Here is a 16705-nt window from a genome sequence, read left to right on the forward strand (position 1 = left end):
GACCAATGTTCGCTAGGCATAAACTAAAGTAAGAGCTGCATTTTAACCGCTTAATTCTGATTATTATAACTCACTCATGTGTTTATTTTTTTCCCTTAACAGGTTCTTATGAAGATGCTCCCAGCTTACTACAATCATGATAGGCAATGTGAAGACACTTTTGCGTGTAATTGACTGGCACTGCACAGAAAAATGTCCATACCCTTATTGTATTCATGTCTCTGCATTGTTGTTGTTAACATTTTCAGTTGGATGTACTGATGAGAAAATACTTGCTTCTGCATGTTCGAATTATGATAATGGGTAATCTCTTTTGTACTGGTCACTTCATCCATAGGCGGTTTGACATCAAAGGATCCTCTCATGGCCGTCTTACTACTAAACTAGAGTCTGAAATCGAAATATGACGCTCAAAAATCAAAATTTGTATTCGGATTGCAAAAGAATGGTCCAAGAATTCTGGAGGTGATTGATCCATTACTTATATGTCTTTTCACTTCTTTCATTAGTAAACCCAAAAATTCGAGTGTTTGACTTCTACCAGGCAAGTGGACAAAGACTGTGAAGTCATTGAACAAGAGAGACTCATAGAATAAAGTCTCTCAGTTGGTCTGATGGAGACATAAACTGTCTGAACGAGGTTCGACCATATGATTACTAAAGCTATTGTAAACTTTGATAAAGACACATAATGTAACCTCTGGAAACTTCTGGCAAAAAGGTTTGTAAAAAAGTTTTTGAACGAACATGAAGGCTATTGGCGGTAAAACACGAATACATTGCTCAACAAAAAGGCTACGTAAATTAATGTCAGCTCACTAGAAACTAAATTATATGTCCTTAGACTTTTATTATATAGTATGTAAATGTTGTAAAGTTCAATTTTTGACTCATATATGATCATTTTCACTTGGAAAGACAAAATATATCAGAACAAGAGTTGAATAAAAATGTACTTTCCATAGCATCGTAATACAAGCAAAAAAAAACATTGACTTTTACAAAAATAAGAAAAATTTGGCTAAAAAAAAACTAAAAAAATAAACATTAACATTAAATATTGTCAAAAACTATATTAATAATGAGTTTTGATTACAAACAAACAATATACAAAAATTATAATTTTAGAAAACACAAAACAAAAAAAATACTTTTTTAGAAAGAAAAAAAATATAGCCCCGCGGCGTAGGGCGGGTACCAACCTAGTGAATGTAAAAAGAGGAATGTTATAAATTTCTAACTCTCCTCCGCCGTAGTATTCATTATAATCCCCCGTCTCCGGCAATGTACTCGGAGGCCCGAGTCGTTCTTTCGTCATCTTGTTCCCTTCATCCTCTATTGGTCTTCTCAACATCGTTTATGGCTCTTCCTCTATGCTCTCTCGCATTTTTCCCTCTTTCAGTGATTCTTCGTCGTCTCCGGTGAGTGTTATATAATTTGGTGTTAGATTTAGGGATTTGATTTGGTTCGTCGATGAAATTGGAATCAATTCGGCGACGATTCCGTAAAAGATTCTGGAATCGTGCTCTTTGTGTGTTTCGTGCTTGGGAATAGCTCCACATTCTGAAATCGTGTTCTTGTTTATGGTGCTAGTAGTCGCATTTAAGTTTGATTTCTGGATCTTACGAGTTCTTCGTGACGTTATTGTGTTATGTATTCTGATTTTTTGGTTTAATTACTTAGGAGTAAATTGAGGAACCTAAGCTAGAAGATGTGATGCGTACAATGATTCTGATAACTTTGAATCAAGCTTGGGCAGCTTCAGGATCTGTAATCGATCTCGTCTTTGAGAGTTTTAGAATTGGTAAATGATCAAGAAAGCTTTTGATGTGCTGTGTAGAGCTGCAACTAACGCTGGTGATAATTTCTTTGGATGCTAAGGAATATTCTCGTTGAAATGCATAAACATTGTTTCAGAATTGAAACAAAAGGTGTTGAGTTCTCTGGTGGCGAGGCTAATTTCATGACTCGTTCTTATTTGAAAATGATATGCAGAAGAATCATTTTTCTTCGGATTGTTCTTGAAAAGGTTAAAACTTTGTTTTCACGGTATGTTTCTTAATTTCTTACACTCTTGGTAACTTAAGCCAGAACTTATTGGTTTGTGTATTGAGTGATTCATTGTCTTCCCTTTATGGTCTCCAGGATGCTTATGTGATCTGGTTCAGGAACTTATTTGTTTTTCAAAGCTTTCAGTATTTAATGTTGTCTTATGATTTTTTTTTTTTATGAACTGCATTTGATTGAGAACTCTTGTGAGATCATTCACGTACTTACGAAGCCTCAGTCTGCTTGGCAGGGAATATTGTGTTCTTTTTGTTTGATGAACTCACAGGACACATATGTCATGCACTTTGGGAGACTAAGCGTGGCATTTTCCAAGGTACATATAGTATGGTATTAGCATGAGGAACTGAGCTAGAAATTGGTTGATATAGGTGTTGGAGATGGGATGATCCTATATTTTCTATGGTCGTTGTTGAATTTTTGAACATTGTAGCATGGTAATTTTCGTTGGTCTCTGCATCTGTGTGAAACTTCTATGAAGCCAACCTTCCCCGTAAAAAGGTACAAGTGTCCTTTTATCTATATTTTTTCATTTAAAGCAATAAATAGTATGATAGAGCAAGTTATCATTACTTCTTAAAGTGCTCATGAAATCAGAATTGCATTTTGGATTTGGTTTGATTCTTAAGCTGCTCATGATTTATAAGACTGTTTTTATGATTGATTTCAGATCTTACAAGAGCTCTGGTTTGAATTTGGAAGAGCTGCACACCGTGTTGCTGTTTTTTAAGCTTCAGAATTCAGACAAATAGCAAGGCTCCAGTTTTAATTATATTATGTATTTTGTATTTTCCATGATATATTTTTTTTGTTTTACAGCCATGATATTGATGTTTTTATGTACAAACTACATTTATCTATACTATTAAAGCAGAAGTACTCCCTAGAGTAAAAATGGACCATGACTTGGTTTTGGTAGGTTTTTCATTAAAAATGATTAGAGAATCACAAAATTTAATCTAATTAACCTATAGTTTCGATTTTAATAAATGACGAAAATGCCCTCGGTCGATCACTTTAAAAAAAATGGGTCGGGACGCGGATCCTTAAAAAAACCGAGAATAGAACAAAAATAACCAGCGGATCTGTTTGTACTCGAGAATAATATTTTTCGGATCCAGTCTATTATTTCATTCAATAATAGTTAATTAAGATCCCAAACAAACCCATTCCTTATAGGCAAACACCCTGATTTCATAAATTTTAATACCGAAAAATTTGAATATTTACTTAATTACCGAAACATATCATAACAAATTTCCTTTTAAAATCTTATAAAACGAATATTCATGTTACCAGATTTTGTTTAATTCCTTGATTTCCGAGGTTACAATTATGAACTAATCTTTTACGATCAAATTTTCAAAGGAATATTCGTTTAAAAGGAAAAACGAATCAAGCAAGTAAATATATTTTGCGTATATTCCTGATGTCAAATCTTAACTTATAAGTGATAACCTAAATCAAAGAATTTCACTATAATTATATTGAGAACTTTCTATTGGATTATTATACTAAAATAATACATTTTTACTTCGTTACACCAAATGATGGCTCTACCCCTTTCTTACACTCCTTTGAAAGATGTAAAACCATACAAAAACGCTTGGCGTATTCAAGTCAAAATTCTCCACAGTTGGAAAATGAATACCGCTAAACTTGGTGAATCACTCGAACTAATTCTGGCTGACAAAACAGTATGTATTTTAAATATCAATTTATTATTCTTTTGCTAATAGATTAATATCAATTCATTCTAAGAGTATTTTTTTTGTTTTATATAGGGTGACAAAATAGGAGCTTCTGTCAGAAGGATCATATCAATAAGTTTGAATCTGAATTGAAGCCTGGATCTTGGAAAGTTATATCAACTTTTGGTTTGAATCTCTGTACAGCCTACTTGCGTCCTTCTCTTATAAAGTATAAGATCAGTACCAGATATGGTACCACAATTTTTCCTTCTGAAAATGTATCTGATGATCATTACTTATCATTCACATCGTTTGATAGTATACTTGCTGGAAATCTTGACAAAAATCTCCTGCTAGGTAATTTCATAATACATATATTTTGTTACTAATATAGAAGGATGATTTTATTAATAATTGTATTATTTATATTTACAGACGTTATTGGTCAAGTAGTCAGTTCTGGAGGTTTAGAAGAAATCACAAGTCGTAACAACATTACCAGGAAGAAAATTGAGTTTGAGATAAGAGACACTGAGTAATATTATAAATCTAAATATACATTTTTAGATTTTCTTTGTTCATAACAAAAAAAAATATATATATTTTTTCATGTTTATACGTTATACTATTTAAAATCTAAGAGATATAGATTTTCATGCTTATATGTTATACTATTTTAATATAATCTATGTTTGTTACAATTCTTATTTAGGGATAAACGATTATCATGTACTCTATGGGAAACCTATGCTGAAGCTTTAGATCGTGCTATCAATGATTCAAGTGATGGAATGGTTATGTGTTTCCTACGCTTTGTTAAACAAAATAGCTATAAAGGTAACAGTACGCATAGTATTTATACATTTAATTTGTAGGGCACATAATATTTACCAAATGCTATTTTTATAAAACATTTAACTACTGTATCATATTTATATTTTATTTCAGAAAAACGATACATTGAGAATGCTTTCGATTCTTCTATCTTGATGATCAATCCTCAGTTACCAGAGATGGAGGCTTTTCAGAACATGTAAATTCAAATAGCGTTAAAATTATTAATCAACAATATGTTTCATTATGATTTACTATTCCTCTTTTTCATTTTAGTCTTCCTGCGGATCAATTGGCTTTAACAATTACCAATTCTGGTGGAAAGAGAGTTTATAACCCGTCTCTCTCCAAGAGTGGTCTTGACTTTCCTTTGCAAATGATCGCTGACGTACTTGCTGAAACAGAGGTATTTTACATTTATTAATAGTCTAACAATATATTAACATAATCTGTTTTGGAAAATGTATGAGTTATAAGCTTAAGGATGTAATATTATTTTGATAGGTAGGAAAATGTAGAATCGCATGTACTATTTCAGCAATCGATACAGATTGGGGTTGGTTCTACATTAGCTGTCGAAAGTGTAATAAGAAGGTTGATAAAGAGGACCTGACAATTAAAGTGGAAGATGTCAAGAAACCAAGAAAACCAAGGTGGAGGTGTGAAACCTGTAACGAGTGGTCCACGTTGATTGAGCCTAAGTAAGTCTTCTAATTATTTGTCATATATTTTGAAATATGAATATTTGTTGGTTGATCTATTAGATGATTAATTCCTCTTTAGGTACAAATTACATGTCCACGTTTGGGACAAGAGTGGTGAAACCAAAATTTTCATGTTTGATAGTTGGGCATCAAATATTGTGGGTGTTTCCGCAGCTGAAATCCTAAATGGTTCATTTGAAGAGGTATATTTTTAAATTCCTTGGTTAGATTTTTAACAAAATATAGAATCATTCACAATATCGAATATGCAGATTACGGATCCTACTATGATCCCTGATCAGATTAAGGCTGTGTGTGGGAAGACCTTTCAATTTCTGATATGTATTGCTGGGGACAATCTTTCTGGTGCTAATGATAGTTACAAGGTTGCTAATGTCTGGGAAGGCAATAAATTCATGGAAATTAGTAATGAAGCATCTGAAAATACTATTGACAGAATTAGTCTCACCTCTGAACAGGTTTGCCTTTATTTATCAGATATAGTTTCTATATATCTATATAGTACTATCAGAAACATCTAATGTATATACTCTTTTACGTGCAGGCATCACTGATGATTACTAATGGCACTGAGCCTTATGAAACTGATCATTCTTCCAGTTCAACTCCTTCGTCGAAGCGCAAAACAGAAGCCACAGACCCAAACATTGATCAATCATCTACAAGTAAGAAAAAATGTACCGATCAGTCTACTGATATCACCGAAGATAAAGGAGATTATCCTACCAAGGATTTGAATGAAGTCATTAGCTGTGAAGATGTTGATCACGGAAAACCATAGTCCTACTCCACGTTTGGTTTCCAATTATTTTCACATTTTTCCTTTGAACAATAAAAAGCATTTTTATATGCTTAATTTAAAACTTTGTTGGTTATTTATTTGGTTCAGTTTTTAATATAATTTTGCTTTGGTTATTTATATGGTATTTTTATTGTTTATAATTTATTTGTTCTCAACTTAATTTTGTTTAAGAGATATTTGACTGTTTAGTTTTTTTCTTTACTTTTGAATATTGTAATAAATTATTTAATTTAGAAATCTTCAATATAGTAAAATAAGGATCTCTTTCAACAGAGACATTGATGATGAATAAGACTTCTAAGAATCATAGTTTCAATGGAGTATATGATGATGAAATCTACTTTGAAGTAGCATCAGTTTCATCATGTATCTATAAATGTAAAAGAAATTTATACTGATTCCTATTTTTATTACAGTACATGCGATTAGTAAAAACTGCTATTTAACTTAGACTGTCTAATTTACTATAAGTACAATATAAATATGAATTAATCAATTATAATGTATAGTTTCGATCAAATTTAACCAATGCATGTATGGATTATACACCAAACAGAAAGTTTTTTGTTATTTTCAAAGTCTTCGCCTTGATTACTTCAATTTCGAACTGACAATAGAGAAACGGATATAAATTTTGTAAGTAACTTCCAATCACTCTTCATATTCCTCTTTTCTAGATATATATATATATATATATATCTTTTTTTTTGGTGCAACTTCAAACTTCATCCACGATAGAAAATTTACTATATATCTATTATCTAAAATATTCTAACCTCTCACCTTTCATCATCTTTCTTCGTTCTCCAAAATAATCAAGAACCAAACAAAAAAATGGTTGCATACATAGAGGATTTGAATCCATCAACAGATAGGTTGAGTGTTGCTGTTAAAGTACTGAGGTTCTGGATACCCGAAATCATCATAATGCAGCCTACCTACATAATGTTGCTGTTGAGTGTTGCTATTATTTTATTTTATTTTATTATTGTTTACTTTGGATATTAAACATTCATAAAACACAAATTATTATTATTGATTAGAATCTTAGAACACAAACCAACAAAACTATAGTCCAATATTGCTTTGTGCATAATCGATTACGAACCTACGATCCGATATTGTCGAATATATACCCTCTTACATAGCTACTATTCAATATACTCTTTGTCTGTCTGATTTTGTAAGCAGCTATATTATGCAAAGTATGAGATTATATAAAGCGACTGAATTAGTTTATTACCGATTACGTTTTTATTTTAACTTCGAAAATAAGATAGATAACCTAACTTAGACAAGAAAAAGGTTAAAAAATATTTAACCCCGTACTGTGCTACAGGGTTATCCCCTAGTTATTAATTAAATTTTACGTCGATGAAAGTTACGTCACTTTCGTAACCGACGTGTATATATTTAAATCGGTTTATTATCGACGTGAGATATTGAAAAAACTGACGTAAGAAGCCGTATATCTTGTAGTGTTAACGTTTTATGTTTATTTTGTGAAAACTTATTTGTTGATGTATGTGCATGCAGCCCCTGTTAAATGAGACTTTATCCTGGCCGGTGCGGTGCTAAACACGCAGGATTAAGAAGTACGTTAAAGGCCCTGTACATCCTATGTGATTTCATGACAGTAGATACCTCCAACGGAGTAGCTCTTACAACTTTTGACACAGAAAAAAATTATAATAAATAATTAGTTATTAACCATATTTGAAAATAAAATGTATTAAAAAGATTTAAAAAAAATCTTTATCCAACGTATATTTCAAAAAATCTTATCGGTTTCAAATTAATGAAGAATGAATGTGTTAAAAAAAAAAAAAATCTTTATCCAAAAAATATATATCAAAAATCAAAAATACAAAAAAGAAAGAAAAAAACAGTTTCCGAATAACATAATTAGTTAGGGCTTTCTTTTGCGTTCACATGATACCATCACAAATTCACGAGTCATTCTTCTTAATCAGCGCTCTGCTTCGTAAGTTTCGTCTGAATCTGTTCTAGAGAAAAACAATCTAAGGATGCCCGAAGAGTTATATGAAGACAGGATCAGTGACTTGTCCGACGATTTGCTTGTGCAGATTCTCTTGCTTGTCTCCACAAAAGATGCAGTGACCACCACGGTTTTGTCAAAACGCTGGCGTTTTATATGGACCATGATGCCTATAATCGAGTACAAAGAAAGCAAAGATAATTTTTGTCAAAAAAAAAAGAAAGCAAAGATAATGATAGAAGCAAAAAGAGCGTGTGGTGGTTTCTTGACCAGTCATTGCGACTCCACAGGGAACCTGTATTAGACAGCTTGTGTATCAAACTCGGTCCACACTGTCCTGTTCATGTTGATGTTGCAAAATGGGTTGCAAAGGCAGTTGATCGTTTTGTGTGTAGCCTAAAATTTGAGGTTCTCTGGTCCGTAGATCCAATCAGGTTGCCTAAGAGCCTTTAGACATGCGAAACGCTAGTGAAACTGAATCTCTCACACAAGGTTCTCATAGATTCTCCTTCTTCTACCGCTCGCCTACCATCCCTTAAAAAGCTCTACCTAATCAATGTGGTCTATAAAGACGAGGCTTCTCTCTTTAGGTTCTTATCATGCTGTACTGTTCTTGGGAAACTGCGAATAACACGAGAAGAAGATGACAATATCACGCATTTTTTCGTGATAGTGCCTTCTTTACGGGACTTATCGTATCATGATTATAATTATAGTTATGTAGGAAACAGGGCTAGGCTCTTGGTTAGTTGATTATATATACTCCGGCATTAAAGAACATTATTATCACTAATTTATCAAGACACTATTGCTTGATGAAGAATATGCCTTGTCTTGATAGTGCAGATCTATGTGTTGATACCTACGCAGTTGACAATTTGGCACGATCTATATCAGCGGTTTTGTCTCTTAACTTGTTTTTGGCTGATGAAATGGTAGCTATCTCTCTTTTCTCACATGGTTTGTGGTCACAGTTTTTGCATCTACTAATTACGTTTTCTTGTTTTTTTTTTTTTTTTTACAATCGCAGCTTGTGCGTTGTAGCTTTATCAACTTCTCTCGACTTACAGAGTTAAGAATATTTCCAGTTGAATCAAGACTGGTTGGAACCTCTCACACTTCTGCTTGGAAATTCTCCAAAACTAACAAGTCTTTTGGTTAATTGGTTATGTAGGCATCTTCCTCCTCTTCTACTAATATAACTAGTAATTGAAATCGCTTCATATATAGTCCTCTCGTTTGCTTGTCCAGGAATTTACAGATAACCCCAAGGATCTCCCACTTTCATGGAACCAACCGAATTCAGTCCCCGGTTGCTTATCTTCCAGTTTCGTGATCTTTCAGTGGACAAACGGATATGGAGGACGAGTAGAAGAGAAAGAATTTGTGACGTACATCCTAGCTAATTCCAAGTGTTTAGAAAGAGCAGAAATCTCCGTTAGATCTACCTTCAATCCTGAAGAGAGACAAAAAGTGATTGAGGAATTGGAGTCGATGCCTAGGGTTTCTAAGTCATGTCAGCTTCTTCTCGAATGAAAATTGTACTGTTTCTCATATGTTATTCCTAGTATCATGTTTCCACATAAATAAAGTCTCTAGATTCGAGTTTATCTACTTACTAGAACTTGCTACTCTCTGAAAGTGATTAAGATGTCTCACATATGACCGCACTACAAAGTTCACAATGATGATACAGTAAAAAGCATGCAGAAGTTTCAAACGAAAGCTCTTAAGATACAGAGTATGTGCTCACTCTTGCCACTATGATTTGTTCTGATCGATTATTACCTTTGCCTCTTTCCATTCACCTTTCAATGTAGCTTGCTACAGAGGAACATAAAAATTCAGGTATTTATCTCTTTCACGGGTCAAAATTTGACCTGGTAATGAGGTGCACGCTCCTGCAAATGTGACTCCAGAGATGATCTGGCAGGTTTTATTACACAGAAAAATATAAGTAAAAAAACGAAGTCTAGTAAAAATGGGAAGTCTTAAGTCTCATTGTTTACCTTCAAGGACTGTCTCTGGTGTGGCATAGGCATAGTTTTCTTTCACTTCTGACACTGTAAAAACGAAGAAGGGATCTGTATCCTCCATTCTTGCTAAACAAACAATTAACCAATTAAGTCAACAAGAGGGAGCTTGAGAGAGTGAGATGCCCGTTACAAATTGTGATAGACAGCTAGCAACTGTACAAAATTAATGATCAAATACCCTAAAAGAAAATTCCCTTCGACAACTTGAGACACGGTAGGTGTTGAAACATAGTACTAGTACAGCTCTAGAAAGAGCAGATGCAACTAAATATGCAAGACTCAAAGGTCTAAATTATGAATCCAAGTGGAGAGATGGATTACATAGATCGTAAAACACTCAAAGATGACATCGCAAAGAAATCAGAAGCCAGGGTAAAAGGATTCAAATGATGGTATTCAATTTCAAATATCAGGCTATGTGAAGAATAACTAACCTAACTTTAGATGACAAGAATAACTAACCCACAATACTTGAGTCTCCGATGCAATTTTTCCTGACAAGGTAGAGTTGTTCTATCTACAACAAGTTAAGTTAGCTCTCATGCACATGAGGCAAGACTAATATAGTTAAGTAACACAGAGTTAAGAAATTGTCTAATAACAATTTTATTCCATTAATCTTTCAAAATTTGAACAAGACACTATGAAAATTACAAGGAACAGAACATCTGCAATTATCAGACTATTCCCAAGTTAATTTTAGGTATGCAAAAGCTAAACAAACGCTATAGAAAATTACAAACATTACAACTTACAATGACAAACCGCAAAAACTGTTTCTTAATCTTCTTCTTCATCATCATCCGATCCATTAACGATTAAATATCAAAGTTCTCCATCTGAATGCTGCTCTTTAAAGGCACATAGTCACCAAGATACCCACCGAGATGATCATGCAACGCGGATTTATCAATCTCCTGATGATGGAAACTCTTGCAAACATAGTAAAACACACTCTGCACAAGCAAACCCACAAGATTCACAATCACTAGTATCCCAACCAAGAAACCTCCAACAACAATCTTCGTCAACAACCCGAAATCATCTCCTCCATGAACCACAACCGCACCGAAAACACCAGCGGTGACACCACAGAGAGCAAGATACACAAAAACCATCGTACACGCCGTACTAGTCCTTCCTTTAAGCAACTCATAGCTCTTCTTCATGGCAGCAATCCCGTAAATAGGCTCAAGAACAGAGACAACACTAGCTAAATGCCACCAAGCAGTCATATAAACATGAACACCCAAAAACAGAACAAAGATCACAACCATCGAGAACATAGCGAGGATCACGCTCTGTAAATCGATGGCCACGATCAAAACCACGAGGAACAACAAGAAAACAGAGTTGTACACAAGCATCAAGAGAGACACCCAGAGGAAGGTAATGAACAAACGCTTCAGAACCAGAGGAATCGCGTGCAATGTTGACGAGAAAGAAACAGGCTTTCCCGTGTAAAGCGACGCCACGGTGAATACGACGGCTGCCGTGGAGACGAGAGAGAAGGCGAAGAGGAAGATGACGTAAATGAATTGGTAAATGAGGAGAAGGGTCCATTCGTGATTGGTTTGGGATTGATCTTGGGGAGGAATTGAATCGAGCTGAGCTAAGATTGGTTGGGTGAAGAGAGAATGAGCGAGGATTGCGAAGGAGAGAGGGAAAATAAGGGTTAGGGTTATGAGGTAGAAGGTTTTTGGGGAAAATTTGGGGATCGTAGTGGACTCACGTAAAATACCTTGAATGTTGAGGAATTGAAGCTCTTCTGCAGCGAGATCCATGGATGAAATTAGGGTTTGTATAGAGAGATTGGGGAAGATTGTTAAAGGCGGTGACTTTTTTGAAGATGTGATGAAAAAAAAAAATGTTTCAGAGAGAACTCAACAGAGGAGAGAGAGAGAGAGAGAGAGAGAAAGGACAAGAAAAGAGAAAGGTCACTTCATGGTTTTAAAAAAGTTCCAATCTTTCCTACAAAAATAAAATATATTTATTTCTAAAATTAGAATGAAAACACGATTAGAAAAAGTTCACTAATGTCTTTTTTTGTCAACAAAAAAGTTAAATCATTATAGAGTGAATTAGCTAGAAAGCCAAATTTGGGAATGTAATAAAAAAAATAGCGAATATTAGAGCAAGTTCAATGGTAGATACTAAAAAAGATACTTAAGTATGTTTTTAATTATAATATTTGGAAATAGTGAAGTTAAAAACTTTTTTAAAAACTGTAAAATTGTATGCTCCAATGGTAGAACCTAATTTTGGGTTTTTAAAATTCTGAATTTTTTTTTTTGAAAATTAACACTCAAGTTTGAACAAGTTGATCCTTTAAACATGATTAGACAAATCTCAGTCAATGAACCACCATCCAAATGATGTTACTTCCCTGAAGACATAGCATAGAGAAGAAGCGTGTCCATCAAAGCCAACACTGATCGATAAAAGCATCATCCAAAACCTGAAATAACAGAGACAAGTAGGATTAATAGATGTAGCATCAGAAATACAAAAAACAGAGAAGATAGAGGAAAGAGACGAGTTACTAACCTGATGCTTTTCTTCTTATAGAACCTCGACTATCTGCATCAAAGAGAAACTTGCAGTTGCTAATCCCATTGATCGTTGCATTACTAATACAGTCAGAGGAAGAGTTGGAGAGCTTGCTCTAGCTCTTTCAGCAAACGCTTTCGCCATTTCTTTAAACTCAGTTGCCACTTCTGCCTCATCAGAACCAGTTAAACAAACATGGATAGTTTCACACGAGATAGAAAAATTAAAACAAGAAATAATCGTAGAATGGATGAAAAACATTTTATACCATTCAAGACACAAACCTGAACAATAAGCATAACCTCCACAGTTCTTGTAACGACATCTTCATCACTTGAAAACACGCCGGGTTTTCTCCCTTCAAAACTATAAACATCCAATCAAAAGGACCAAATCGTGTTTGAAAAGTTTCTGATGGCAAAGTCCAAAACTCAGGAAGCCAAACTTCATAATCAAGTTTATAAAAACAAAGAGATATCCCAAACGGAAAGAGAACAAGAACATGAATAAACCACATGTCCTCCAGCCTTGTGCATCAGAGGAGCCTAGACTTGGCAGACCTAATTAGAGACATATAAAAAGGATCCAACAAGGAGCACATTACACTCACAGTTTTTGGACCACAGCCTTCAGATATCAGCTTCAACCTTTCAGCTTCTGTTACGGATGGTCGAGCTATGTCTTTAGACTCTGAAATATTCACATCCTGCAACAGTAAATTTCATACCAAATGTTTTTTAGAGTGTGTTAGTTTCAAAATCATGTCTTGTAGCTAAATCCAACGGCATATACAATATTCATCATGTGAGTTGATATAAATTCTCATTCTGTTTCATCAAACCAAAGAGAATAGCAAATGAGAAACGAAATTACCAATCAGACCAAAATAATCAAAAGTTGAAACATTGAGCTTCGAAACAATGGTGATTATAAACTAGTCAAAACCCAAAAAGGAGGAAAATTTATAAAATCTCAGAAAGCAAAATATGTTGAAACTGAATAAAGCAATCAAAACCCATTGAAACACGAAACTTAATTTTTTAAACTCGATCAACATGTGAAAGAAACAAACCATAATAAAGAGCATCATCATGTGAAATTAAAACTAAAGGAGAACAAATTCAAAAACTGTTTCAGAAACAAAAAAAAAAATTCAAAATTTATAAAAAAAATTCATACCTATTGGTGAAGAGTATCCCAAAGCAGAGTAATAATGTCCATCTCTTGGCAGACCTAAGGAGGTATTCAGAAGCAGGAACGGCGAATTCCCAACCTTTTTCGATTCATCTCCTCTCTCAATTCGATGGATTCCGACTTGAGAAAAAAACACCGATTTTGGAATCGGTTCGTGAAATGAAAGAGAGAGGAAGAGAGGGAAAAACAAAAGCTTCCATCGATGTTTTTTTTTTCTTATGTTAAATTCACGAACCAATCTGAGAAAGACGCATGTGAGATAAGAATCGATACTAACAATGCTTAATTAAGGATCGATTTTAACTTTTATTATGTATTATGATTTATTTTTATTCTTAAGCAATCCTAAAAACCCATTAAATACCACCGTTGTACATGCTCTTAGGTGAGTAACCAAAGGGCAAAGAGAAATTACAATAATACTCTCAGGTGGTTGGAGGTGGATAGCTAGAGGTGGCTGGTCGGAGGTGGCTGGCCGGAGGTGATTGGCCGGAGGTAGCTGGCCGGAGTTAGCTGGTCGGATGTGGCTGGCTGGCGGTGACTGGCCGGTGGTGGCTGGCCGGAGTTAGCTGGTCGGAGGTGACTGGCCGGAGGTGGCTGGCCGGCGGTGGCTGGCTGGAGGTGGCTGGCTGGCGGTGGCTGGTGGTGGTAGGGTTAATTTGGACATTAATATACATAATACAGAAAATATAAAGAATTGATGGTTAAAGTAGTCAAAGAGTGAATTATAGATTTTTTTTGGGGTTATTTGCCATATTCCCATCATTAAATTGTTTTACAAAAATAACAACTTGGACATATAAAATTTACGTACACTATACAAATCAAGTTTACATTTTGTTAAGGGAGATTTATAGGATTTGTCACAAATAATAAGAACCATTCGATTGAAACTATTAGTTAAAAATTAATAGACAAGATTTTCTATCACATTTTTGTTTCTATTCTTCACTTTTTTTTTTCTCTTACTCTCTTTGTAATCACTTTATTTAATTATTGGGAAAAAATAAAGTGATTACTCACTTGATTGCGATGATAGTTGCCAGACAATCAACCAGAACCGCAACTACTCAGACGACAACTATCATCGCAATCAAAAGAATTCGGGATTTGAAGTTTGAGAAGAAAAATCGCTTTAGGGGTTTAGATTTCTAAAACTCGAAATCGATTTGGGGAAAAAAGAAGAGGGCAACAATGTCTTTAGTACCCTCTAATTAACCACATGGGTTATATTTTAATCCTGGTTAATATTTTCGTCATTAGAGTTAACAGTCGTTATGTCATAAGTATGGATCTACCGTTATTAATAAAATGAAGGTTTTTAAAGACAACGGAAATTAAAACAGGTATTTTTGGGGAAATTAATAACTAGATGAATTAAACGGCCAAAGAAAATTATATGGCGTATTTTTTGAGTTTTTTCCCTTTAATTATTATGATATATATTTTTGATTTTGTTTTTATGATTCATTATAATTTTATTGTTTCTACAGTTTGAGATCCATTTTATTATTCAATTGTAGTTGAATATTTGTTGATTGTCATGTGGATGCTAAAATGTCTTATTATGTTGATACTATACTTATTCTATGAGTTATCCACTAAACACTAATAATGTTTTGATGAATTAGTCATTGTTAACTATCAAACAATGTTAACCTCATCATATCCCCAAAAAAACCTAAGCATGAAACCTTTCATCATATCATATCCTAAACTCTAAACCAAAAACCTCTAAGCCCTAAACCCTAAAGCCTAAATCCTAAACTATAAACATTAACCTTAGATCATAAACATAATCATAAATTTAATTTCATAGTAATTTTAACAAATGTAGCCAAATATGAAGATATTTTACTAGAAAACAAGAAATTGACCCACCCCAACCTGTAAACCCTAAACCTTAAATTAGGCCAAAATTTTGGCTACTTGCATTACATTCTTTATAAATTTCCAAATTCATTGATGTTGTTCGCGATTATGTACATGGTTAACATGCATAGATGGATACTTATTTTTGGATGACCTGATAAAAACAATATGAATACCTAATTAATCAAACAACTTGTGGTTTGGTAAAGTAGTCATGGTTAACTATCAATCGATTTTAATCTTTCATATCCATAAAATCAAGTCCATATGGATGAATTATACACGTCCACTAAAAACTACTTGTGTTTTGGTGAAGTAGTCATGGTTAACTATCAAACAATTTTAAACTCATCATATCCCCTAACATCTAAGCATGAAGCCGGTCATTATATCATATACTAAACCTCAAACCCTAAACCTTAAACCCTGAACCCTAAACCTTAAACCCTGAACCCTAAACCCTAAACCTTAAATCCTAAACCCTAAATCATAAATCCTAAAATTTATACCTTAACCTTATATCATAAACCATAATCATAAATTTAATTTCATAGCAATTTTAACAAATATAGCCAAATCTGAAGATTTTTTTATAGAAAACATGAAATTGACCTGTCCCAACCATTAAATCCTAAACCTTAAATTATGCCAATTTTTTTATTTCTTGCATTACATTCTTTATAAATTTCCAAATTCATTGATGTTGTTTACTATTATGTGGATGGTTAACATGCATAGATGGATACTTATTTTTGGATGATCATAGAAAAAAACATATGAATAAGCTCATTACATGAACCCATGCTTGAACCATCGTCATCTTTGTTTTCAAGAAGTTATGCTCTAGGCCTTTAGCTAATCATTCCCAGTTAGATATCCCTCTTCATAAAAACATTGTAACTTGTTGCAGAATCGTAAAGCTACCAGCATGAAGC

General features: G+C 33.8%; 3 protein-coding genes, 1 long non-coding RNA gene and 1 pseudogene across 7 annotated transcripts; 4 read left to right on the plus strand and 1 right to left on the minus strand.

Annotated features, from left to right (window-relative positions):
• Nucleotides 1-1205: 1205 nt before the first annotated feature.
• LOC104771667 (uncharacterized) lies at nucleotides 1206-2962 on the plus strand. 2 transcript variants are annotated; one of them, XR_015592459.1, is made up of 6 exons: nucleotides 1206-1421; nucleotides 1684-1804; nucleotides 1882-2049; nucleotides 2300-2383; nucleotides 2501-2568; nucleotides 2738-2962. It is a non-coding gene; the product is annotated as an uncharacterized LOC104771667 (long non-coding RNA). The 2 variants fall into 2 exon arrangements; XR_015592460.1 differs by lacking the exons at nucleotides 2300-2383; nucleotides 2501-2568; nucleotides 2738-2962 and adding an exon at nucleotides 2146-2282 and having other exon boundaries at nucleotides 1262-1421.
• Nucleotides 2963-3617: 655 nt separating this feature from the next.
• On the plus strand, nucleotides 3618-4795 carry LOC147919942 (uncharacterized). The gene is made up of 5 exons (XM_087504177.1): nucleotides 3618-3729; nucleotides 3963-4115; nucleotides 4194-4293; nucleotides 4471-4595; nucleotides 4707-4795. The coding sequence occupies exons 1-5, from the start codon at nucleotides 3618-3620 to the stop codon at nucleotides 4793-4795; spliced, it is 579 nt and encodes a 192-aa protein (XP_087360303.1).
• Nucleotides 4796-5562: 767 nt separating this feature from the next.
• Nucleotides 5563-6098, plus strand: LOC147919943 (uncharacterized). Its single transcript, XM_087504178.1, has 2 exons — nucleotides 5563-5775; nucleotides 5862-6098. Exons 1-2 carry the CDS (start codon nucleotides 5563-5565, stop codon nucleotides 6096-6098), a joined length of 450 nt encoding a protein of 149 aa, XP_087360304.1.
• A 1991-nt stretch (nucleotides 6099-8089) lies between these two features.
• On the plus strand, nucleotides 8090-9001 carry LOC147919944 (putative FBD-associated F-box protein At1g05080 pseudogene; annotated as a pseudogene).
• Nucleotides 9002-10744: 1743 nt separating this feature from the next.
• LOC147919945 (uncharacterized) lies at nucleotides 10745-14225 on the minus strand. Of its 3 annotated transcripts, none has more exons than XM_087503365.1 (5): nucleotides 13884-14154; nucleotides 13315-13410; nucleotides 12989-13062; nucleotides 12702-12871; nucleotides 10745-12612 (listed from the first exon to the last, which is right to left on the minus strand). In XM_087503365.1, exon 5 carries the CDS (start codon nucleotides 11936-11938, stop codon nucleotides 10973-10975), a length of 966 nt encoding a protein of 321 aa, XP_087359491.1. In that variant the 5' UTR covers nucleotides 11939-12612; nucleotides 12702-12871; nucleotides 12989-13062; nucleotides 13315-13410; nucleotides 13884-14154; the 3' UTR covers nucleotides 10745-10972. The 3 variants fall into 3 exon arrangements, with proteins under 3 accessions (XP_087359491.1, XP_087359490.1, XP_087359489.1); XM_087503364.1 differs by having other exon boundaries at nucleotides 12989-13070; nucleotides 13884-14129; XM_087503363.1 differs by having other exon boundaries at nucleotides 12989-13410; nucleotides 13884-14225.
• Nucleotides 14226-16705: the final 2480 nt, after the last annotated feature.

The sequence above is a fragment of the Camelina sativa genome, chromosome 20 (genome assembly GCF_030686135.1).
Source record: "Camelina sativa cultivar CO46 ecotype springtype chromosome 20, ASM3068613v1".
NCBI lineage: Eukaryota > Viridiplantae > Streptophyta > Magnoliopsida > Brassicales > Brassicaceae > Camelina > Camelina sativa.